Source organism: Chenopodium album, chromosome 6, assembly GCF_948465745.1.
Source record: "Chenopodium album chromosome 6, dcCheAlbu1.1, whole genome shotgun sequence".
Lineage (NCBI taxonomy): Eukaryota > Viridiplantae > Streptophyta > Magnoliopsida > Caryophyllales > Amaranthaceae > Chenopodium > Chenopodium album.
In genome coordinates this window covers 4,885,850-4,909,851 of record NC_137839.1, presented here as the reverse complement: position 1 = coordinate 4,909,851, position 24,002 = coordinate 4,885,850, and the positions used below count along the sequence as shown (strand labels likewise).

At 33.4% G+C, this 24,002-nt stretch overlaps 3 protein-coding genes across 3 annotated transcripts; all 3 read left to right on the top strand.

Moving 5' to 3' along the window:
* Positions 1–4,664: 4,664 nt before the first annotated feature.
* LOC145634376 (protein LURP-one-related 12-like) lies at positions 4,665–6,949 on the top strand. The gene is made up of 2 exons (XM_081685794.1): positions 4,665–4,938; positions 6,446–6,949. Exons 1-2 carry the CDS (start codon positions 4,708–4,710, stop codon positions 6,857–6,859), a joined length of 645 nt encoding a protein of 214 aa, XP_081541920.1. The 5' UTR covers positions 4,665–4,707; the 3' UTR covers positions 6,860–6,949.
* A 983-nt stretch (positions 6,950–7,932) lies between these two features.
* Positions 7,933–11,717, top strand: LOC145635669 (protein LURP-one-related 12-like). The gene is made up of 2 exons (XM_081686995.1): positions 7,933–8,415; positions 11,204–11,717. Exons 1-2 carry the CDS (start codon positions 8,182–8,184, stop codon positions 11,627–11,629), a joined length of 660 nt encoding a protein of 219 aa, XP_081543121.1. The 5' UTR covers positions 7,933–8,181; the 3' UTR covers positions 11,630–11,717.
* A 5,396-nt stretch (positions 11,718–17,113) lies between these two features.
* On the top strand, positions 17,114–21,595 carry LOC145634375 (uncharacterized). Its single transcript, XM_081685793.1, has 6 exons — positions 17,114–17,447; positions 17,549–17,663; positions 17,758–17,872; positions 18,215–19,156; positions 20,099–20,381; positions 20,477–21,595. The coding sequence occupies exons 1-5, from the start codon at positions 17,347–17,349 to the stop codon at positions 20,137–20,139; spliced, it is 1,314 nt and encodes a 437-aa protein (XP_081541919.1). The 5' UTR covers positions 17,114–17,346; the 3' UTR covers positions 20,140–20,381; positions 20,477–21,595.
* Positions 21,596–24,002: the final 2,407 nt, after the last annotated feature.

Here is a 24,002-nt window from a genome sequence, read left to right as displayed (position 1 = left end):
TAGAATTTCCACGCACCAAAGGAAATTCTGTTCGTAAATACAGAGATTTGAGGCCAGGGAGATCTGCAAGGATGTTGAAAAATCCTTCGTTTCCATCTCTGTGAAACAAATGCACGCGTTCTAGCCTAGGAACATTTAAGAAAGAGCACTTAAATGCTTCAGAACCAAACAACTCAAGGTGTTTCAGGTTCCTTGCACTGAGTTGTACTTCTCGCAAACTTGAACAACAACCGATCAATAAACAGCTCAAGCGCCGGAAACTCTCCCCAAGGCACAACTCTTGAGGAACATTACACCATCTCAACCATAAACGTTGAATAGTTGAAGAGCAAGAAAGAATTGCCTGCCATTGTGCCGTCCCCTCTAGAGTAACACGATGTAGATCAAGGGTAGTCAAATTGGTTAATAAAAAACCACTGTCAAGTTTCAGAATGCAACAATCTAGATGCAAACCTTTTAAATAAGACAATTGCGAAATCAAGGAAACATTGATAAGAAGCAACTGCTGTCTGCTCGTACTTGGGCTCAACATCTCCTATCCCCTGAAGGGTAAGAGTCTGCAAACCCTTCCACGCTGCAGCAAGATTGATCCACCTATCAACATCAGCGGCATACTTTTCATTAAAGCAACACACCAGACGAAAGGATAACATATTCTGATCCTTGTAGTTATTTAGCACCTGATCCACACTCCTCACATATGCTTGTTTACATGGTTCACATTGCTCGGAATTGGGTCTAGGAAGATTATTACCACACATTACACGGCAGTCCAGGTTAAGCACACCTTTCTCCAGTTTCTTGACAGTGTAGTCAATCTTGCAACATCGCGCAATGATAAATGTCTGAGGATACAATGTAAAACGTCATCAGGAAGCTCACTAAAACGATCTTGATCTTCTAAACTGTAAGAAAATGATAACATCTTGCCAACCAATCTGCTGCAATTTCCCTTGGAAGTATCATCAACCTACAATTTGAAAAAAATCACAGCACTCAAGCTCTTTAATTTTTCCACACTGATTCATCAATTATATATTTCCATGTTTTATCTGAGGATGTAATCTAATCTGGATGAGCCACGTAGATTCCCTCATTTCGCCACGTCACTTACGTGTTTCTTATTATGTCACGTCATCCACTCAACACCTTAATATGCCATGTCATCCACCAATAATATTCCATATATATGGATGAGAAGGTTCGAACACTTGACCTCTTTAAAGAGAGGTTATTGTTCAACCATCTAGACTAATTGTCAATTATGCTTTAATCTTACACAATAAATAATATTATAATATAAAGTATTGAATACACCTACAACATACACACTATTAGATGCTCTTAAAATTAATAATTGCACAACTATAAAAGTAGTAACCTGGGGCAACGCCCGCGCTACTCACTAGTTACATCTAAAATAAGTGAAAATATATAAGGAGAAGAGAACAGGCCCTAACAATACTTTACTCGTATATTATAACTTAAATTAAGTCTATAAGCCTAATTTATAATTTTCTTAAACTTTGAACCAACCCTTGTGATTAGTGCGAAACAGAGGGAGTAATAACAATAACAACATTATATGAAAAACGACTAACTTTTTTTTTTAATAAACTATACTATATAAATTTCAAAATTAATAATTACAGTAAAAGTGAAAATCACAGTGATACCAAACGAGTCATTACCTTGTGAGTTATGATTTGTTTACAAGCGCGATATCTTCTCCAAGTTTCAAACAATACAGCTATAGTAATTACTATGAAAGGTGCTTTAAAAGTGAACAAATCTATCCATTCACAAGCCATGCTTAAGGAAGGAAATAGGGATTAAAATTTTGATACAATTGCTTGAGTTTTGAAGTCGATAATTCAATCCCCCAATTAATCAATCTGTACACATAATTAAAACCAACAATTAAATTCGACTTTGAAATTAATTTCATATTATACAAAAAGTTTGCAACACTCAACTAAAATTTAAAATATGAATTAATGGATAAAATCCTTGGAATAATCAAACCCTAAATTGACACAAATCAAATCATAGATAATTAATTACGATGATTGAAAAACACTATGTTACCTAAGAATCTGCTTTAGTGGAAGGCTTCAGAGTATGCTTCAATGTAGGAGAGTAAGCAAATATAAATGTAAAAAATTAAACCCGATGTACGTATGTATAATTAAAATTAGAAAGAAAAAATATACAGTACCAAGTAGTAGAAGTGAAACTTTCCTTAAAAAAAAATGTGAAACTTAATTATAGAATGAAGTAGATGTTTTCTTTCTAAAAAAAAAAAGTTAGTAGTAAAAGGTTTTTTTTTTTTTTTTTTTAGAGAAGTCCATTAGTTGGAGTAACGGATTACAACTTTGGAGTAATATGGCAAGAAAAAAAATATTAAATTACTATATAGACTTCTTAGAGCCTGTTCACATCTACTGAACTGAAATGAAATATTTTATGAGAGAGGGAAATTAGGATGTGGACTGGATTGAACTGAACTGAAGTAATCTGATTGGAGCTGAACTGAACTGAAATTAAGTAAATGTGAACATCCCCTTAATTCTTACCGTATATCAAGAATTTTTTTTTTCTACTTTTACCATATTTTGAGCATATACAATTTTGAGCATATACCATATATTAACATTTTTGGTCTACTTTTACCATATTTGGAGTAGTACGGACTCCCCCCCTCCCCAGCCAAAAAAAAAAAGTAGGAAAAATGGAAATTAAAAATCTCTGAAAAATCCAACCTTAAGGTTATTCCTCAAAAATCCAACCTTTATACCCCATCTTCAACTAAATTAAAGATCCATTACATGTGTGGTGACCGGTTTTTATAAGTTATATGCCACATGTTAGCTTTTTATAGGTTATTATTATTTTAAATAATTAAATTAAAAAACTAAAAGAAAAAAAAAATCAAAGCCCTAACCCCCCTTTGACGGCCAAATGACCACCTTTACGTCGTCGTTTCGATTGGAATATCCCACCTCTTCCCCTTCCCCTCCACACCTCTCTTTCCTTGGCAACCCAACCCAACCCGACTCGATCCCCAAAACCCCAACAATTCTCCCCGATTAATTTGAAATTGCCTAAATTGGAGTTTTAATTTTTGTTGGCTGCTCTGCTTTGGCGAGGGAGATAGTGCAGTTGTCGGGGTTGAGCGAGTGAGATGGTGCAGTTGTCGGGGTTGAGCGAGGGAGATGGTGCGGTTGTCGGGGTTGAGTGAGGGAGATGGTGCAGTTGTCGGGGTTGAGTGAGGGAGATGGTGCGGTTGTCGAGGTTAAGTGAAGGAATGTGAGGGAGATGGTTGAGTGAGGGAGTGCGAGGGATATGGTTGAGTGAGGGAGATGCGAGGCAGCGTGGGTCGAGTGAGGGAAATGCGGTTGTCGGGGTTGAGATGCGGCAATTCTGGTTGCGAGGGAGATACAGAAGAGGTGTATGTTGGGGTTTCAAGGTGTAGGCTGGGTTTCAAGGCATCAAGGAGTGTTAGGGGGCGGGGTAGGAGGGTTGCAACGAGAGGTGAGGGGCCGGGCATTTCAGGTGGCAAGGTGTTTTGGGGCGGTGGACCGGTGGTTATGGTGGGCATGGAAGGGGGGTGGGGAGGTAGGAGGAGAGTGAATAATAATAATTAAAAAAAAATCCATTTTAACCTGTTTAACAAGTTTTAGGTCAAATGGATCTATTGGAGAAGGTGGGGTATAAAGGTTGGATTTTTATGGAATAAAATGAAGGTTGGATTTTTATGGAATAAAATGAAGGTTGGATTTTTAGGAGAAAAAAGTGCAAAGGTTGGATTTTTCTTTTCTATTTTTCCAAAAAATTAAGATATTACTCCGTAATTTTTTATTAAAAAAAGTAAAATATAATGTATTAATGACGGTTAATTTAACGGTAACTTTAATTAAGAAAGTTAAAATGACGGTTAATTTAAATGGTACTCCGTAACTTTAACCTGTTTTGATGAAAGTCCGTCTTAATCAAGAATTTGTGTTTACATCATGGTGACTAGTTAATTAACATCTTTTTTATAATTTTATTTTTTAATTATTATGTACTCATGATTAAACTAATTATGTTACAGAATATACTCTATTTCTAGTGTTACATAACTGTACTCTATCGTGGAATTAGTGGGTTCAATAAAGGGGAAGTCTTTTATGCTTCTCAAGAGAACCAAGTGATAAGTTATCAAAAAGCATACAGTACAAAAAAAAAAAAAAAAAAAAAAAACAATATTTTTATTTTTTATGTTCAAATCACCAAATGTCAACTCTTTGCAATTCAAATTAAATATATAGTTCGTAATAAATAAGACTAAACGAGAGGAAGTGGTCACATTTCTCACAATAACTTGCCGGCATATATAAGTGATAAGATTGACTATTAATTAAAAATTAAGAGCATAAAATTGTATCCATCTCAAGTCTTAACACAAGATTAATAAAAAACATCATTCAACTTAATTAATATTAATTCAATTTGAGGCAACCCACTCATAGTTGTATGTTCTTAGTTGTCCATGCCGCCTTCATCAAGTTAATATTTCTACATGCTATTAATATATAGTAATAGGCTAATATATATATATATATATATATATATATATATATATATATATATATATATATATATATATACATAATTTACAAACTAACGTCTAAAATTTCATTAATTTGAAGAGAAGAAAAAAGAATGGAGGAAAATAAGTCTAAGAAAGAGGTGATGTTACAAGAAAGGTATTGTTATGGAGAAGATAGAGAGTTTACAATTCACAAAACTTCAATGTTTAGCCAAGGAGATGGGTTCATAGTGTATGATACCAAAGGCGATATCATTTTTCGAGTTCACTCGTATGGTCCTATTAAGCATCCCATACTTCTCATGGATCATTTTGGGAAGCCCCTCTTCACCCTTCTACCTAAGGTAATTTAAGCCCTTTTTGTCAATATTTATTGTTGTTACACTTATATTTTATATCTTAATCTCAATATCATCGAAGGTTATGAAAACATGTCATCACTTTTACATACGTTAGAACTCAGAAGAAGCTTAGCTTATATCAATTTTGACAACTCTACGAATTTGTGTAAACTGTTTTAAAATTTGTCACTCAATATAATCTTGAAGAGTTGAATTTTAATTATTTGCTCGAGTTTTTATACTTATGTAGTTATGTATAATTTAAGGTGACTAATTTATACATCTTCTAACATCATAGTTTTTAGGGTTTAATCTATCTGAAAATTCTTATTGTCTTCAACTCTTGGCATTCATACATATTATATTAGCTTGCAAATGCTTAATTATAATTTTCAAATTTAAAGAAGCGTACTTGAAGAATGCTTAATAGCTAATTAGCTATACATAAATTTTGGTTGGTCAAATAGAAGGCCATGTCCGGCTAATAGTATATTATTACTCGATTTAATTTTAGAACCAATTGTTAACAAGTAATTAAGCTTTGTGGCTTATATTAATTAAACTTCCTTTTCTTCAAGTATTTGTTTATGAGGTCATTACGCGTAGTTATTGATAAAAGACAATATAAACAAACTCTTAAAGTTGTGATATACTCGGTATATTATTATACAATTTAATACACTTCTTGCGGAATGCATGCTTTGTATATGATAGAGTATTAAACATATTCCTGGGCCTCAACCATCAGTTTAAGCTTTTGGTTGAGTTGGTCCACTAACATGGTATCTAAACCAGCGTGACATATAGGTCACGGGTTCGAATCTCATCCACCCAAGCGCTGGGTATGAGGAGGGCCCATGCTGCATCCACACTTCTAGCCCAAACGGGCTCTCGTGTGAGGGGGCGTGATAGAGTATTAAACATATTCCTGGGCCTCAACCATCAGTTTATGCTTTTGGTTGAGATGGTCCTCTAACATGGTATCGGAGCCAGCGTGACACAAAGGTCACGGGTTCGAATCTCATCCACCCCCACTTTCAAGTGGAATATTAAGCGCTGGGTATGAGGAGAGCCCATGCTGCATCCACACTTCTAGCCCAAACGAGCTCTCGTGTGAGGGGGAGTGATAGAGTATAAAACATATTCCTGGGCCTCAACCATAAGTTTAAGCTTTTGGTTGAGATGGTCCTCTAACATGGTATCGGAGCCAGCATGACACAAAGGTCACGGGTTCGAATCTCATCCACCCCCACTTTCAAGTGCAATATTAAGTGTTGGGTATGGGTATTGGTATGAGGAGTTTTCCCCAGTATAAAATAATGTATGATACATGTCGTACATCTAGGATTCATCTTTGTAATTGTCACTTTATTTTAATAATTTATAATGTTACCTTTTAAAAGATGTTGTCAAACAACAATTGACTTGAAAAAAAGCTACTTAGCACCTTTTTTTTTTTTAATTACTTATAAATTGTATTAATATATATATTTTTTTTCTCTCTAAATAGAGGCCAACACTTCATCAAAGGTGGGAAGGATTCATGGGTGAGAAATTAGGGCATAATGATCAACAACCACCCATCTTTAGCATATGGAAATCAACAATGATCGGACGGTCGAAATTCATGGTAGAAGTACACGATGGATCTCATGCAACGTACCAAATTGAAGGGTGTTTCAGTGAGAGAAGGTGCACCATATATTATATGTCCACTTCATCAGATCATGCCACATTTAGAATATTAGTGGCTCAGATCGAACGAAAAGTGGAGCCCACTAGAAAAATTTTATTAGGAAGAGAAGTTTTTAGTCTTAGTATTAAGGGTGGTTTTGATGCTGCTTTTGGTATGGCCTTAGTTTTAGCACTTGATAGAATTGATGGTGATGATGTTGTTGAGGTTGCACCCATGGAATCTCATTAGTCATCACTAGGATTTTTTGTACATAGGAGATTAGGAGGGTGATGGCGGAACGGTTGTACAAAATTAACAGTTATACATACATGAATAGTACATTTAACGATGAAAATTTTAATTATTTTAAGCAAAAGAGAATGGTAACTTCGGTATTTTATTGATTACTGGAGAAAAAGAGAATAGTGTATCTGTGATAAATTATGAAAATGTCATGGTATTTGCTCTATTTACAATAAAACAGTTAAATTATTTATTTTAGATTATCACAATTTGGAGTGGTACAACTGTATAGTGTGAAATATGACTCAGGGCATTTAGTGCATTTTTTTCATGTAAGTTTCATGAATCTGTTTTTATTTTTCTCTTCAATGTACAAGACTCACACACGACCTCAAGTTTAGCACTAGAATTTTAATTTTTGTTCTATCCAACCAGTGCACTATTTTTGTATAGTGACCACTTTTGTAAGTACATCAATTTCGGAAATATCTACATTTTTATATTAAATTAGTCCTTATATTAATTATATTATGGTCCCTTTTACAATTTTTTTTAAATATAAAATGAATGTCCTCTTATATCCTTTACTTTCAAATAACTATTAAACCATTGTCTATTTTTTACAATTATTTAAAAACCTCGCCTGCACTTCTTACGCCAATTAACGCGTATATTTGCCATAAATTCTCAAACTTATACCATTTCATGATATATGTTCTAAGTTTATATATGCAATCTAAGGTTGCATATATCATTAGTTCATTGCCGTTAATTTAACTTCATTTGCACTAATTCCCCGTTACTTCTCTCATCTCCTACAAACAATTAAAATCACCCTTTTAAATTCACTCATGCACACATTACTTTATCAAATAATATCCATGTGATAATTACGACTCACAAGGCCTCCAATAATTACATACAAACAGGACTATTGTCAACATTTAGGAACGAAGAGAGTAATATTTTTAGCACGGCCAAATAATAACAACGTACTTGATTATTACTAGTACATTCCATTAAAACGACCGACTTCCTTGACTTCTTCCTATAAGACTCCAACCCCATACCACAACCCCCACAACAACGACTTGTAGGCCTAATTAGGCCCAAAGTGATAAGATTGATTGAAGATTCATTTATAGCAAAAACCACACCATTTCAACCACCTCAACAAAGCAAATTAAAACCTCCTTTAATTCCTTAAACACTTACAACAACAATATATACTTCTATTAGTTACTATTATTGTTCATTATTTCTTTTTATTAGCACTTTTGTAGTACTTGTAATAGGAGAAAGAAATTCACAAAAAAAAAAAAAAAAGAATGTGTGATAATAATGAAGTGAAGAAAGAAGTGGTGGTAGAAGAAAAATATTGTTATGAGGAAGAAATAGAGTTAACCGTGCACAAAACTTCAATGTTTAACCAAGGAGATGGGTTCATAGTGTATGACTCCAAGGGTGATATCGTCTTTCGAGTCGACACGTACTCTCCGACTAAGAATCGCCTCCTTCTCATGGATGCCTTTGGCAAGCCCCTCCTCACTCTCCTCCCTAAGGTGATCATTTCATGCTTTTTTATATTCTTATTATTCATGGTGTTGTGGTTGTGCTATTTCATTTATTCATAATAATTTTCTTGATCATGCAACATAATACCAAGTAATGGTTATTGTAGAAATAGTATTATAAAAAATGGTACATGTGTGGAGGTTATAATCTCTAATCCTCGTCTTTAATTTATATACATCCTCCGTTCTCTTTTAGTTATAACATTTTGACTTTTGCGTACACGTCAAAGTTGCCAATGCATAGTTTTAACTAGTACGCAAAGGAAATTGCGTATATAATTGGTGAAGCTCTTCCAATTTCCTTTCTAACAAATTGTGGGCTCAACATTTATGGGCTAAACGTGGATCTTCTGGCATTGGGCCTACAAAAAATAAACAATATTACCTATTTTATAAAAGATGTCCACTTTTGAAAAAACTTTGAGAGTTGAGCCTTTTTATAACTAAACTTGTTTTACTAATATGTTCATAAACTTATACTAAGGGCCTGTTCTGTTCCGTTGAAATTCAGTTCAGTTCAGTTCAGTTCAGCTCAGTTCAGTTCAGTTCAGTTCAGCTCAGTTCAGTTCAGTTCAGTTCAGTTCAGTTCAGTTCAGCTCAGTTCAGCTCAGCTCCTAATTTCCTTCTCTTATAAAATATTCATTTCAGTTCAGTTCAGTTCAGTTCAGTTCAGTTCAGTTCAGCTGAGTTCAGTTCAGTTCAGTTCAGTTCAGTTCAGTTCAGTTCAGTTCAGTTCAGCTGAGTTCAGTCAATCGGAACAGGCCCTAAGTATATTTGTGTTAATGGACATCCTTTAGAAATTGATTGATAATATTTGTGTAAATGGACATTCAATCGTTTGCTGTTGATGGTATCTTGTAACATAAAGTACGGAGTATGTTACTAGGATATGATATCGTATGGTTGTTGAGTGTGAATACATAAACAAATGTCACATGTGTTTAAGTTAAGAATTTCAAACACAGACTTGATATGAATGAACACTTTTTTTATTTCATAAACATACATTTTAGGCTAAACCTATGTTAACTCTTGTTGAAACTAATCTCAATTATCGAGCACATTTAATACGGAGTAGCACATATCATGCATGCAGGGGCGTAGAAGGGGGTGTGCAAGAAGTTCTCTTGCACAGGGCCCCAATTTTTAGAGGGCCCAATTTTAATTTATTTTATTATTATTATTATTATTATTATTTGGTAATAAAAGCTGATATTGTTTTTAAAATTAGTAAAACTTTAAAAGCTGATATTTTTCTACAGTTTTACATTTAGGTTAAGAAATTAATTAAGTCAACATTAATGCATTATTCTCATGCCTAGTTATTTTCCAATTCCTATGCATATTTCATCTCCCTTATTCAAGTTTCCATTTCATCAACTTTCAATATTATTCCAATTAAATTTTCAAAATTACCAAATTTAAAACAAACTAGAAAAAAAAAAATTTCTATTTCTCCATTGACGTAAGATAGACATGTAAAGAAAAATAATTATTAGGAATACTACAAACCCTCATATAACAATATACTCAAATTGTTTTGTGAATTGTTTATTTAAGACTTTGAGTGATTTCGATAACTTCATAGACTTTCTTGCTTATTCATCCGTCGTTTGATTTACTGTAAGGTAATTTTCTTATTTTAACATTGTCAACTAGTTTCTTTATTATTTTTTTCTTCTAAATATACTACGACTCTATGAGTATCTATTGCAAATAATGTGTATTAATTGTCGCTTCGATTAGTAAAAAAAAAATGCATATTACCTAAATGTAAGTACCTCATTAAAAATTAAAAATTTGTATAATTTTGAAATTAAGGGCCCTTTTTTTTTAGAACAGGCCCCCTAAAATCAATGAGACGGCCTTGCATGCATGCGAGTGATGCTACACATACAATGGTTGTATGTGGGCTACCACATACAATACCATTCTATGTATGCCACATCAGAAGGGAGGAAAAAAAATAAAAGAGAAAAAATAGGGGAAAAAATGGACCCTAAAATGCTAACCAATTAAATGCTGCCAACAATGGTTTTATGTGGGTGGCCCACATACAACCATTGTATGTGTAGCCTTTTCCCATGCCACACAGTGACATGGTTACACACTTATTTTTGGTCCATATTTCGGAAATATAAGTTTATTATTGACTTGAAAACCTCAAAGGTGGACTCCAAAAAAAAAATAAAAAAAATAAAAAAAAATAAATAAAAAAAAAAACAACTCATGGGTGGATGAAATTTGACTAGAGAGTAAAAGTGACACACAAAACCCTTTCAAGTTTACGTCTGCAATATTCTAGCTTTTTGCATATCACCAACTCTATTAATTATCATCTATAAATGATTGATTGACACACAATAGCAACTTAGGGATTGTTCTCATACGTTGAAATTCAGTCCAGTTCAGTTCAGCTCATAATTTCCTTCTCTTATAAAATATTCAGTTCAGCTGAGTTCAGTCAATTGATGAGAACAGACCCTTAAAATAAAGTTTTTTTTTTTCCTTTTGTTGACATCCTAATTTTAACTAGTTTAGGTCACGGTCACTACTTACTAGGTACGGTGTCACTGAATTAATATTATCTTTCCTAACTTTTAGAGGATTCGAGATTGTAGTGTTACATTGTACCTACAGCGTGTGTGTGATCAATGTAGACAAAATTATACTTGTTAACATAAACAAGCTCACTTTGTTATTTTTTCGTTGAAGATCATTATTATTATTGTTATTTTTTCATCTAATCCATATATAATATTTGGCATGTAAATAGAGGCCTACACTTCATCATAGGTGGGAAGGATTCTTAGGGGAGAAATCCAACGATCAACAACAACAACTACAACCAATTTTCAACATATGGAAGTCAACCTTAATCGGACGGTCGAGCTTAAATGTGGAAATCAACGGTGGATCTAATGCAATGTACCAAATTGAGGGCTGTTTCAGTGAGAGAAATTGCACCATATATCATGTAACATCATCAGATCATGGTGATGCATTGAAAGAATCAGTGGCTACGATTAAACGAAAAGTGGAGCCCACAAGAAAAATAGTGTTAGGAAGAGATGTATTTAGTCTTGTTCTTAAGGCTGGTTATGATGCTGCTTTTGTTATGGGCTTAGTTTTGGCACTTGATAGAATTGATGGTGATGATGTTGTTGCTCCCATTGAATGTCACAAGGACATTGATGCATAGCATTGGTAAAATTGTTTGTTACGCCCTAGGGGAATTTTTATTTTTCCGTCGGATGCACATGTGAAAATCTTATTCGTTTTATTTACTACTTTTTGATTTCAATCAATTTACTAGTGTCATCAAATAAGACCTAATTGTTCATAAAGATATTGTGTATTATCAATTGAGTTTTTTTTTTTTCCTTTGCCTGACAAAGTTAGCCAAAAAGCTATTATATCCTATTACAACCCAAAAAAAAAAAAAATGGTTGTTGGCCAATGTATGATAAATAAGAGTACAAATTCATTAAAAATTTCCGCCAAAAATACTGTCTTATACTAAATGGATTGCACAACACATAGTGTAATTTATTTGTTATAAAAACCTAAATTGGGATATTAGATAAGACTATAAGAGATTTAAGGCTTATAGAGTTACAGACTTACAAAGTATAGCTTAGGTTAGTATCACAATAGTCAAGGCCGGCAGAACCAAGGGGGGTTGGGTTGGGCCTTGGTCTCACCTTTGGTGTGTGTGTGTGTGTTTTTGGTTGGAAAGCTTCACCCTAAGTTTTGCTTATCTATTAGAGCAAGTTTAGCCCTAAGTCTTAAGACTTGAATGTGACATCATTTTTGGTGATCCCCATTGAAAATGATGTCATCAAATTCTTGTTAAGATTCACTAAGACTTACAAAAATTTATCACTTTAGCCCTAAAACTTAAATATTTGACATATTATATGTAGAAAAGTGTAAGAAAAAAAAAGGATAATAAAAATAAAAGTGAGGTGGAAGTAGTGGGTCCCAATCTCAAGTCTTAAGTTGAGTCTTGAAATTTCAAGACTCAATTTGAGACTTGAAATTTCAAGACTCAATTTGAGACTTGCTTGAGATTTTTGAAGGAAAATGGGAAAAGTTTTTTTTTTTTTTTTTTTTTTTTTTTTTTTTTTTTTTTTTTTATTGACAACATGGGAAAAGTCTTAAGCATAAGTCTTAATACCTAAAATGATGATGTCACCCTAAGTCTACTTGGGGCTAAACATGCTCTTAAATGTTTCATTTCATAATGTTAGTAATATTATACTTGAGTTGATTTTGGGTGAAAATTGGGTTTATTTTCAAACTCCCAAATTCCGCCACTGACAAAATTCAGATAGTGAGATCGACAAAAACAAAACATCACAAGGGTGAATGAAATAATTATATTTAATTGTGTAAAATTAAATAATTAAAACATTTAAACACATTCAAGCATTAATAATAACATCGATCTTGTAATTTTGCCATGCATAATTAGAAAATGTACAAGTATTAAATTGTATGTTTGCTCTTAAATGTACATCGTACTATAGATCAGATTCGAGCCAAAAATTGGATTGGATTGGTGTCTTCTAGTGTGGTGAAAAAGCAATCAAATAAATGGGATGATTAATTAAGTAAAATTTAGATGGTCAAAAATAGTGTTGGCACTTGGCAGAGACCTACGAAGTATATACTAGTAATAATGAAGCAGAAATAATAAGTTTGATGTCTGACCTTTACTATCACTAACCAACATGCATTAATTCCAAGAATTGAAGGCATTACACTACAAAGTATGGTGGTCCAATTCTAGGTTGTTTTTTTTTTTTGACAACAAATTCTAGGTTTTTATGGATCATCATCTTTATACTATGTTATTATTTATGGTTCGTTTGAATATATAATCGTATGTTTAGTGTAATTTTAATTGTGATATGAGATGGGATCGATGAAAGACTTACGTAGACCTAATCCTACATCAGCTACATGCATGGTTTCATGATCGGGAATTCAGATCAACGAAACTTTAACGATTAGAATATTGTTGACAAGAAAAAAGCTAGGAAATAAAAAATTATACATACTCCGTAGATAATTTTATGATGAGCAAGATAAGAAATTTAAAGGAAGTATTATCTAGCTAATTATTATATGTAAATGTCTATATATTTAAGGTTTGACTTTAAACCATAAAATTATACTCCGTATTTCATATTAGGCCCCGTTCATTTCACCTTATTTTTGCTGAACTGGAATTATTTTTACTGAACTGAAATTATTTTTGTTGAACTTAAATTTACTGAACTGAAATTTTTTTTATTGATTTTATGTTATATTTCCTCTTTGAAGTTACTGCTTTTTACTGAACATAAATTATTTTTTCTAAACTGAACTGAACTTATTTTTGCTGGACTGAAATTATTTTTAATGAATATTATTTTTTAAGATGAAGTGAACAGGGTATTCCTTATAATTTTATTGATTATACAAAAGAATTGAAAAAAATCACTATTTTCTTAAGATGATTGATTTGTGCCACGCCCTTATTATACTGTGTTTTTTTATAAGACATTCTTAAATTATTGACAATGAAGCCAACAACATGTTAAATCAAAAAAATTTGCTCTGTAGGTTAAAATTAGTACAAATGTAGTATGTCTGTATGTAATATATTATACCAACCCGGCCAAATGAAGACAAAATTTGTTCATTAAATCTACAGACAATGCATTTATAATGAAGACATATATGTTTCATGCACTCTTGATGTATACCATCTATTTACCTATATTTTACTTTATTAGTTAGTTTAGTCGGTTAAAATCTTGAACAATTATACCTAAAAATTGTGATTAAGTCGTGTCATCTCCATCATTGCCTTTTGCACTTACCATACACTCATTTGAGTAAAATCTACTACTAATGAAGTCTTCGCCTACTATTATATTGTATAAATTCATTAATTATGCTACGTATATATCCCCTTTAAACTTTGAATGTCATTATTATAAATTCTACGATGAATCCTGGTAAGGCACAATGAAACCTAGGTGTACGTCCTTTTGAGTTTCGACCCTATGAAAAATATGGTTGTAGTCTTGTTGATGGATCGGAGTATATTTGCTTCAAATTTTGAAATCTAAGATGAATCCCTAGACACAACCTAAGTGTCCTTTCATATGTGACCCCCAACAATGCAACAACCACAACCTTATGGCTCCACTTATGTGACATGCCCAAAAATCCCAACATCAAGTGGGAACGAATAGATTAATAGGGTGTTGTTTTTGCACAAACACTAATAAAAGCAAGCACTTCAAAAAGTCACATAAATGGAAATTATTGATTATATGATTATTATCCTCCATCAAAAATATTATAGATCAACCAAAAAAAAAAAAATCAATCAATCAAGTAGAAGTTAGCTAATTAATTGTGGCTTCAATTAAAAAAAAAAAAAAAAGCTAATTAATTGTCTAAGTTAAAAGTGGAGACATGGCAGCATAGGGATAGATCAAACAAACATAATTAAAATAATTACTATCAACCAACAAACAAAGTTATTTATTTATTTTTAAACAATAAATTATACCTAACCATGTACAATTGAGTTATGATCTCTTGTATGATTTTCTTTTTTTTGTGAAAATGACATCTTCTTTATCACAGATTCACAGTACAAAATTGTCCCCAATAGCTAGCTATATATGTACATGTAAATTTGGGTTGTCACATGATTTAAGTTACAACCTCTACAACGACAAGCTACTTTCTTTTGTAATAAAAAAAACCATAAAAGAAAAAAAAAAAAAAAAAAAAACCGAAGTATTAAACAAATTAATACTATGGTATATGTGCAAATGAGTGCAATGCAACTCCGTATAATGCTAATATAGTTAAGAAAATGTACATAAAACTTAATAAATTCTTAAGCTTATTCCAATTTTATCAACTTGCATGTATAATGAAAACTAAACTTGCTCTTGATGGCCAAAAGCATGAATTGATTTTAGAAAAGAAAAAAAATCAAAGAGTTTAATTTATTCATCGATTTATTTGTCTGAACATGTCAGAATGTCTGATTCAAAATTATCTCAACCTAGGTGTTATTTTGATGAAATTATTTAGACTATTTTTTTGAATTGAATTTACCAGAAAACAGTACATAAGACATACTTCGTACAAGTTATCAAAATGAATTTGTCATGTAACTTCATATATAAAAGCAAAATATCTTTGTATGAGTTTTTAGTAATTGTAATACAAGTCATTTTCAAGTTTGTGGGGGCATCGTTTCGACTATACATTTTAGTTATACACGGATAAAATACTACGTCGTGCTTTTTGTGTGGAAGAGGAGGGGGAGTTCAACTATCATTATAACTTGTTATGATATATGATCTCTTCCCCTTAAATTCAAAACTCTTCTTGTCTGTCTTTGTACAATTAAGTCCATTCAACCTTTTCAATTATTTAGCATATCTATATTAGTGATAAGAGATAATCCTTCAGGGTTTTTCAAAGTCAAGATCATGATAAAAGTTTGCTCCTCTATTAAGTACAATCTTAATGATAAAGTTTGTAGTTTAGTCAGCAACAAATTGTTCTATAACATTAGGTTTGCTTCTCTAATTAGTAATTGCTTTTGCTGAATATTATAATAGAATTTGTTGTATACATACGGGTGTACCGTACATCCAACTTATCTAAGTTAGTTTAGTTTTTGTTCTTCATTTGATGATAAAATGTAAGACAATCATCAAAATAAGAACAAATACTCATAGATGTACAGTAAACCCGGGTGTATATAACAACTTCCCAGATTTTGATGGTGTTACAAATTTACAATGACACTATAAGAACTTGCATATGACATTTTAAAAAAGAAAATCCAAAATTGCCAATTATGTTGGTGTTGTATAGTTCTAGTATAGTTGATATTTTTCCATTGAAAAGGTAGTTTGTTGACCTACTATTCTTCACAAACTTATTTCTCAATCCAAGTTTTTTGAATGGATTGTTGAAATTATTTTGAAAAATAACATGTAAGCTAAGATTTTTTTTATCAGCATTTTATCAGTATAAGGCACTAAGGTGTAACAACCATAATGTATGATCTTTGTTGATTAGTTGTACTTGATTACTTATCTATTAGCTAAAGATGCATAATTTAACATTCAACATACACATAGCGATAGTTGAGAATAAACTCCATAACAAAGACATATAATAGCGGAACACCTATATTATATGATCACTTCGCTCTCAAGCCCTTGTCTGTTATAACCAAAGCCAAAGAGGATTGAAAGCAACAAGAGATCGAACATACAACCGATTATTTTAAAAAATAAAAAAAACACAAACTTTTAAATAAAACGGATGTTCAGTAAATTACTGAACATCCATTATAAAGTGACAATAAAATGTGCAAAAGTTACACTTAAACGCACAAAAGTTACCCTGACATATATAAGTGTTATTTATACTTCATTGATAAATTTGACAAAAGTGACACTAAATTTGACAAAAGTGACACTAAATCTGACAAAAGTATACCCAATTTACAGTAAATTACTGAAAACCGGGTGTATACAAAAGTTTTTCTAAAAAAAATACTCCGTAGTTGGGATTATTTTGAGATAACCTATATGAGTATCGAAAATTCCGAGAGCGATACGATCGATATGCCAAGTTTACCCCCCATAGAGGCTCTTGTCTGCTAGGCAAAAAAGCACGAAAGCAACAGGAGATTGAAGTGGAGAGGAGGAGAGAGAGGAGGAGAAGGTGCGCCAAAAGGGGAACCCCCAACCCCATGTACAGAATAACTTCCTTATCAGTCTTCTCTTTTCTCTATTTCTTTCTCTCTCTTCTCACTCTTTTCACCCCAACAAAGAAATTCAATTCAATTGAAATTCAATTCAATTGAGACTCAACAAGATGCCTAGACCAGGCCCAAGACCATATGAGTGTGTTCGAAGAGCTTGGCATAGTGATAGACATCAACCCATCAGAGGTTCAATCATTCAACAGATTTTCAGGTTTCTGGGTTTTTCTTATTTTTTGTTTTCCATTGATAATTCAGCTCAATTTCTGTGAATTTTGGTTCCTTTTTTGTAATGCCCACCATGTGTTTGTTCAGAGTTGTCACTGAAGCTCATAGCTCTGTTACTAGAAAGAATAGAGAATGGCAAGAGAAGTTGCCTCGTGTTGTGCTAAAAGCTGAAGAAATCATGTATTCTAAAGCTAATTCTGAGGTATTTTTGTGTTTTTAATTTCTGGGTTTTTGTGGGTTTTGAGCATTTGTTTGGTTTTTTGAGCTTATTGGGTGTACATTGTTTGATTGATTAGGCTGAGTATGTGGATCCTGAAACACTTTGGGAGCGCCTTAATGAAGCTATTGATACTATAATTAGAAGAGATGAAAGTACTGAAACTGGTCAATTTCTTCAGCCATGTATTGAAGGTATCAATTTTTCTGAGTTCTGGTAATAATTTGTTGTAGTTGGATCTCAATTTCTTGAAAAAGTTGTTTCTTTGAGGTAATTTGGTGATTGTTAGGTTGTGCATTGTAATGGGTATTGAAAATTTTGATGATTTTGTAGTGATTTTTGTTGTCAATTTCATTTGATTTTTAGCATCATGCAAAAGCTTAGGGTTAGGTTTTAGCTGAAGGGTTTATTTCTCTCTCATTTTTGGCAGTATGTTATCATAGGCTTGTCAGAGTGCCCAATTCATTATGTGATGAGGTGTGTATGGATAGCAGTAAGCAAAGATTAATCCTTCCCCGTGTAATTCTGTTGTTCAGCTGCCCTTGTTCTGGGATGTCATCCTGTTAGAGCATCACGTAGCCAGCGGAACAGTAATCCAAGGAGTTATCTCAACCCAAGATTCCAAGAACCTGCTCAGGCAGCTCCAGCCGTTCCCGATGAAACTAGTTACCCCAGACCACCCCCTCAGCCACCAAACCTCGTGGGAAGTCCGTTGAGTATTTCAAGGTCAACAATGGGAAACCAGGCTAGTACATCTTCGCTTTCTAGCAGCCAAATGGCGCCCAATACTAGCTACATTGCTACTCACCCTAATCCCTATCCTCAATCCAGCTTCCCAAGACCTATGCCCTCTGTGGCTATTGAACCGAACTCCTTGTTGAATTTTGGTTCTATTTATCCATTGTACTATGGTAGTAATTTTCAAAATGTTGACCCGCAGACTGGGTTCCGGTCACCTCAAAGTTCAAATTCTAGGAATGTAATTGTTGGCACACCAGTGGGTTGGCATGGAACACAGCCTCCTTGTTTTACCAGCACGAGGAATCTATTACCTGGTGGGAGTGTAGAAACTGCAGCAGATAAACATGGGCAAGAAAATTCAGTTGACTACCGTGGAAAGGCAGCTGAAATGGAATGTGATTTGTCTTTACGATTGGGTCCTTCCTGCCCTGGTCCAAGTGTGGAAAAAGGTCTTGGTCATCTGACCAGCGATGGTGGTTCAAGTAGTCATCGAGAGATCAGCATGTACTCAGAGCCATGTTCTCAGAATCTCGAGTTTTGTTTCTTCCCCAGGCAAAGTGGGAATGATCTCTCTGAATCACGTGACAACAGACCGGAACAGGAGGGTCAGGTTCTTGAAAGAAATGCAATTCTAAGAAAGCGTAAAGCCCCAGATCATATTGAGTTAGATGATGAGCGTGCTCAATGGCTTCCGGAGTTCCAACCTAACCAGTTTCATGGTCAATATAGATGGCCAGGTTTGTAACACATTTTTTGAATGAGTGAAATGCAATGGTCTAATTTTGTCTTGGCCCTGATGCTAACTTTTCCATAGTACTGTTAGGTTGCTAATAGCAATGTTGCAAGTTAGCTAATACTCCCTCTGTCCCCAATTGTTTGCCCCAAACCATAAATTCACTTTAATAAGGCTTTGGGCAAAAAATAGTGCACATGGGTTGACACAAATATCAATGAGGAGAGAGATAGAGAGAGTGCAAGTGGGAAAACATGCCAAAAATAGTATGGGGCAATCTTTTGGGGACACCTTAAAAAGGAAAGTGGAGCAAACAATTAGGGACAGAGGGAGTAAGTTTTAAAAGAACACTTTTATGTGAGTAACGTAATTGTGACTCAATATTGCAAGATAGGGCTGCTTTTCCAACTAAGACTGTTAGATAAAAATGCCATAACTTAGATCATATCTTTATGAAGATTGGCTAAAACGATAAGAGGGCCGTATATTGACAAATGATGAAGATCTCTGGTTGGGAGGTGCATGAATTGCCATACCATGACAGCTTCCCACCCAATGATACTGTGTTGAAATTTCAAAGTTTTTTGATTGAAAGTCTATGTGAAGGGATCATTTATGTTGCAAATATCGAACAATATTGGCGGTACTAGTGAAGATTCATCGACACCAGATGACAGCTAATGATTTGTTTTTCAGATGGCCCAAAATTGTATATTTTATTGAGTGTAAATATCTACCTTTGGCCACCCAAAAGGAACTCCTTCAAGTTAGATGGTATTATGCAAAGTAATAGCTTGAAGCCATTTAATAATAGGATAACGTTATTTAAAAGAAGTTGAGGAGCTCTTGATTTCAGGCTAGGCTAGAAATTCTAGTGGTAAGATTGCATATCTCTCAATTGTGTTTTTATGAGGCATTCTAAAGGTTTGTTGTCAAATTGTGGTAGGAGGTAGCATGAAAAATGTCAGTCCAAAGAACAAGAAATAGCAAAAAGTCATTTAAAATGATAATGTGCTATGAGTGAAGACTTTGAAACCTGTACAGGGGGGAGATCTCTTTAGGAGGAGTCATTTACAAATTTTAGAACTTCTCCACTGTTAGTGGACTCTTCATTTTGCACGGGTAAAGTTTAGAATGTGGTGAAGAACCCACTGCTCTTGCACGTTTTTGCAGAAAACAATTCACAAATGAAACTAGAGCTCCCTTGCACTAAGGAGAAATGCAACAAGGTCAATATTCTTCAATTTCTATTTCAGTTAATCATTTTTGGTGCTTTTTTGATAATGCTATCCTCAGAATTGTACTTTTGTTGTCTCTATTGCAGGTGATTGATGCTGTTTTTGTAGGATGTGAAAAAATTGTTGTTAGCCAAAGCTATATTCCAGGACAAGCAGTTGTGCTATATTAAAAGAAGCAACAGTATAGCTTGCATTCAGTGAATTATTGGTTCTGAACTGGTTATTTGCTCTGCGCATTCTAAGATCATACACTCCCAGCCCCTAATCACAGATAGAGGGTGTGAGAGGGAGGGCTGTATGGAGATAAAATTGTAAGTTTACTATCTGCACCTGGGCGTTGTGATAATCATGTATGTTGCTTAAGGAGTTTGAAATTTTGTACAATCGGCAAGTCCAGTATTTGACAGTACAAGGTTTTGTTGGCTACGTATCTAATTGTTGAATGGGCAGAGAGTTTGGAAGAAAGAAGATGATCCCACTTTCTGGTCCAAGATCATAAGCTATGGTTCATGCTTGCCAAAGTATGCAGGGCAGGCAGCAAAATTTTGTTTAGTTGTTGAGACTAGTTCTTAGAGCATTATGCCAGACTACATTGTTGCAGTAACAGATGAGAATTGACAACATACTTGTGTCCTTGTATGTGGGGAAAATGCTGAAGAATTGACTGAATAAGCGGCTGTCATCGGTAAAGCTAAAGGATTGTCTTTGCCTGGCAAGCATTGCTTTCAATTACAGCAGAAACTGATACTTGCCAAACAACAATCCCCATTTTGGATTCAATGACTCGCTGTATATTTTGTCAGTCTCCACACGTTGTAGTATGCCCTAAATTTCTAACAGGTTCGGCCATTAGCTGCATGGCTTTGGATGCATCTACTGATGTAGAGGTGGACTCTCTTTTAGAACAAAGGAGATAAGCACTCTGTTGCATTGCTGCAGTATAATGTTTGTTACTTTGTTGATAACATTCAATCATGTTATTTCAACATGAATATCATTTAACCCTATATATATATATCTCTGACATATAGAGGACTTATAGTTATAGGTCATTATAGCTGTTGAATTTTGAGTCTAATTGCAGTAGAATTTCCTGTGTAGTGGCCCAAATATACTGTAATGGTCACAATATGCTTCCAAAACATATGTTATCCAGGTATATATGTTAGCATGTTTTCTTGTTGCTTTAACGTCATCTTTTGTACCATTGAGCTTTTCTGCCGGTTGTTCTATGGCTGCTTGTATTATTGTTGTGATGAACTTTCTTTGCATATCATGACTCTTACGACTGGATGATTCAGCGACATTGATTCTGTAATGTCGATTTGAGGATCTTACCGGCCACCATCAAAGGAAAAAACGAACAGATTAGAGAAAATCATTTCAATTGTTACCCAACTGTATTTTATGTATAATTGAAATTTAGTAGGATTGTTTTGCTCAAGTACAATTAAGTAGCTGTTTACATCTTTGTCAACCAGCTAATTTGATGAGAACGTCTCACATTAATTTATTCCTCGATGTAAAAAAATACCCCTAAAAGGATGTACAAGATCTTATCCTTATTTGAAGACTGATGCATGATTAAGGGATGTAGTGAGACAAGGTGAAGTGACAACTCGGTTATTTATAACATGGAGTTGAGAATTCTGTGGGGCATAAGAAAATGGCAAATTAGGCATGACAGTGACCTTAAAAATATGGTACCAATAATTAACAACGGCATTTATTCCCATTCAATTGGGCCGAGCTAGTATCTTTTGAAGCCCAATAACAATTAATGACATGGGCCTTCGTAGGTCCAAAATATTTGATTGGCATTATGGCATTGGACACTTGGGAAAAATTATACCAAGCTTCTATTTATCTTTAGACTTAGCAAAACCAACTCATACTTAATTGAGCGATTTCCACAAATAATGATATATTGTAAAGTAAAATAATTACGTATATACGTTGGTTCAAAAAATAGTTCCCACCGTATCGTCCACATAGGCTCAGTTATTAGCTTCGTTTTTTTTTTTTTTTTAATTATTATTTTTATTATTATTATTATTATTTTTTTTTTAATCCTAGCTAATATTAAACCGCTAATATTGAAATTGGTTGACACAATTTGCCTTAAACCAACCCGACCCAAATTAATGTTCCTTTTTTTTTTTAATTATTAAAATAAACGTTTTAGCAATAGAATTGAAATGACTATCTTGAATTCAAAATCAACCCGAACGAGTCTTAGTATCCCCGAATTGACTCAATTTGAGCGATTCGATTGTCATCTCTATACATCTATTATTTCAGTAAACGTTACACCTTTAAGGACATGTTTAGTTCACAAACTGAGAAGCGTTTAGAATCAAGGATGATAGTAGGGTAAGATGTAATAAGAACTTGATTATTGAAGCACACAATAATATGTGTTTAGTTCTTTCAGGATTAGACTTTTCTCTTATAAACTTGAAGGTTCTGCATGAGACAAACTTGTCCGTAATTTCTTAAACCATAACATACGTTAAAGTTTGATGTGTGAATTTACAATTATGAAACTTCAAAAATTCATCACTTTTTAATAGAAGCTTACCTGAAAGTGCACAAAGGACCCCACCAAGTCAATAATTATGATACTTAATATGTTTAATTACTATCATTATATATTATAAACTAATAAAAGGAAGACAAGACCATTCCATTAGTTGACAAAATAACCTAGAATAACAAAGAAAAAGGGGTAAGCAAAGAAAATGGGAAGAAGCTAAGAAAACATGTTATTAGAAAAAGGCATGACAAGTCTCACATGGGTGAGTAGGTGTAACTTGAGCCGTGTGACATTTTCTACAAATATAAAAGAAAATTCAAAATATGTAAATAATGTACAAATTTTCATGGTAAACGCATTACAGTTGTACTTGTATTCTAAAATATATATGAAGCTCTATACTATGTGACAATTTTTGTGGGTCTAAGATGGATTTCTACAATTATACCATGTGAAAGGATCCTTTTCAATGAACATACATGTTTACTTGTTAAGGTTCCATCATTAATATTTTACTCGATATTAAAACAAAAAGTAAAATTTTCTAGTTCTTCCATCGTCCCTATTTCATCCTGTAACATTTGATTACGAGTCATTCTATATAAATCGCGTTAAGATTTATGTATGCTAAAGCACTTGATTATGAGTCATTTTAAAAAATGTGCTAAGATTAGTATGAAAAATGATGTTATAATTAAAACTTTGGAATAGAGAACGAGCGATTAAAGTTAAGGTAGGGTATTGTTTAACTTTATGAAACTTGAGTTTGAACTTGAATGATCATGGATTAGGTCACTTCCAGCATTTGAGTTGGAGTGGAACCGATCATAATTAGTGGGCTAGTTCCTAGTGGCTAGTAATTTTATTTAAGAAAAAGAGTTGTTGCATTCTTTTTCATTTTATATAAATAATTAGTTGTCAATTTCAATTCGTATGTTGTGTAACATATCATATTATACAAACATATTCCTATGTATGGATAGTGGTGACTGGTGAGTGGTCCTAATGGATTGTTCAAGTTCTAACTATACTAAGGGTTTGTTCTCTTCGGTTTAATTTCAATTCAGTTCATTTTA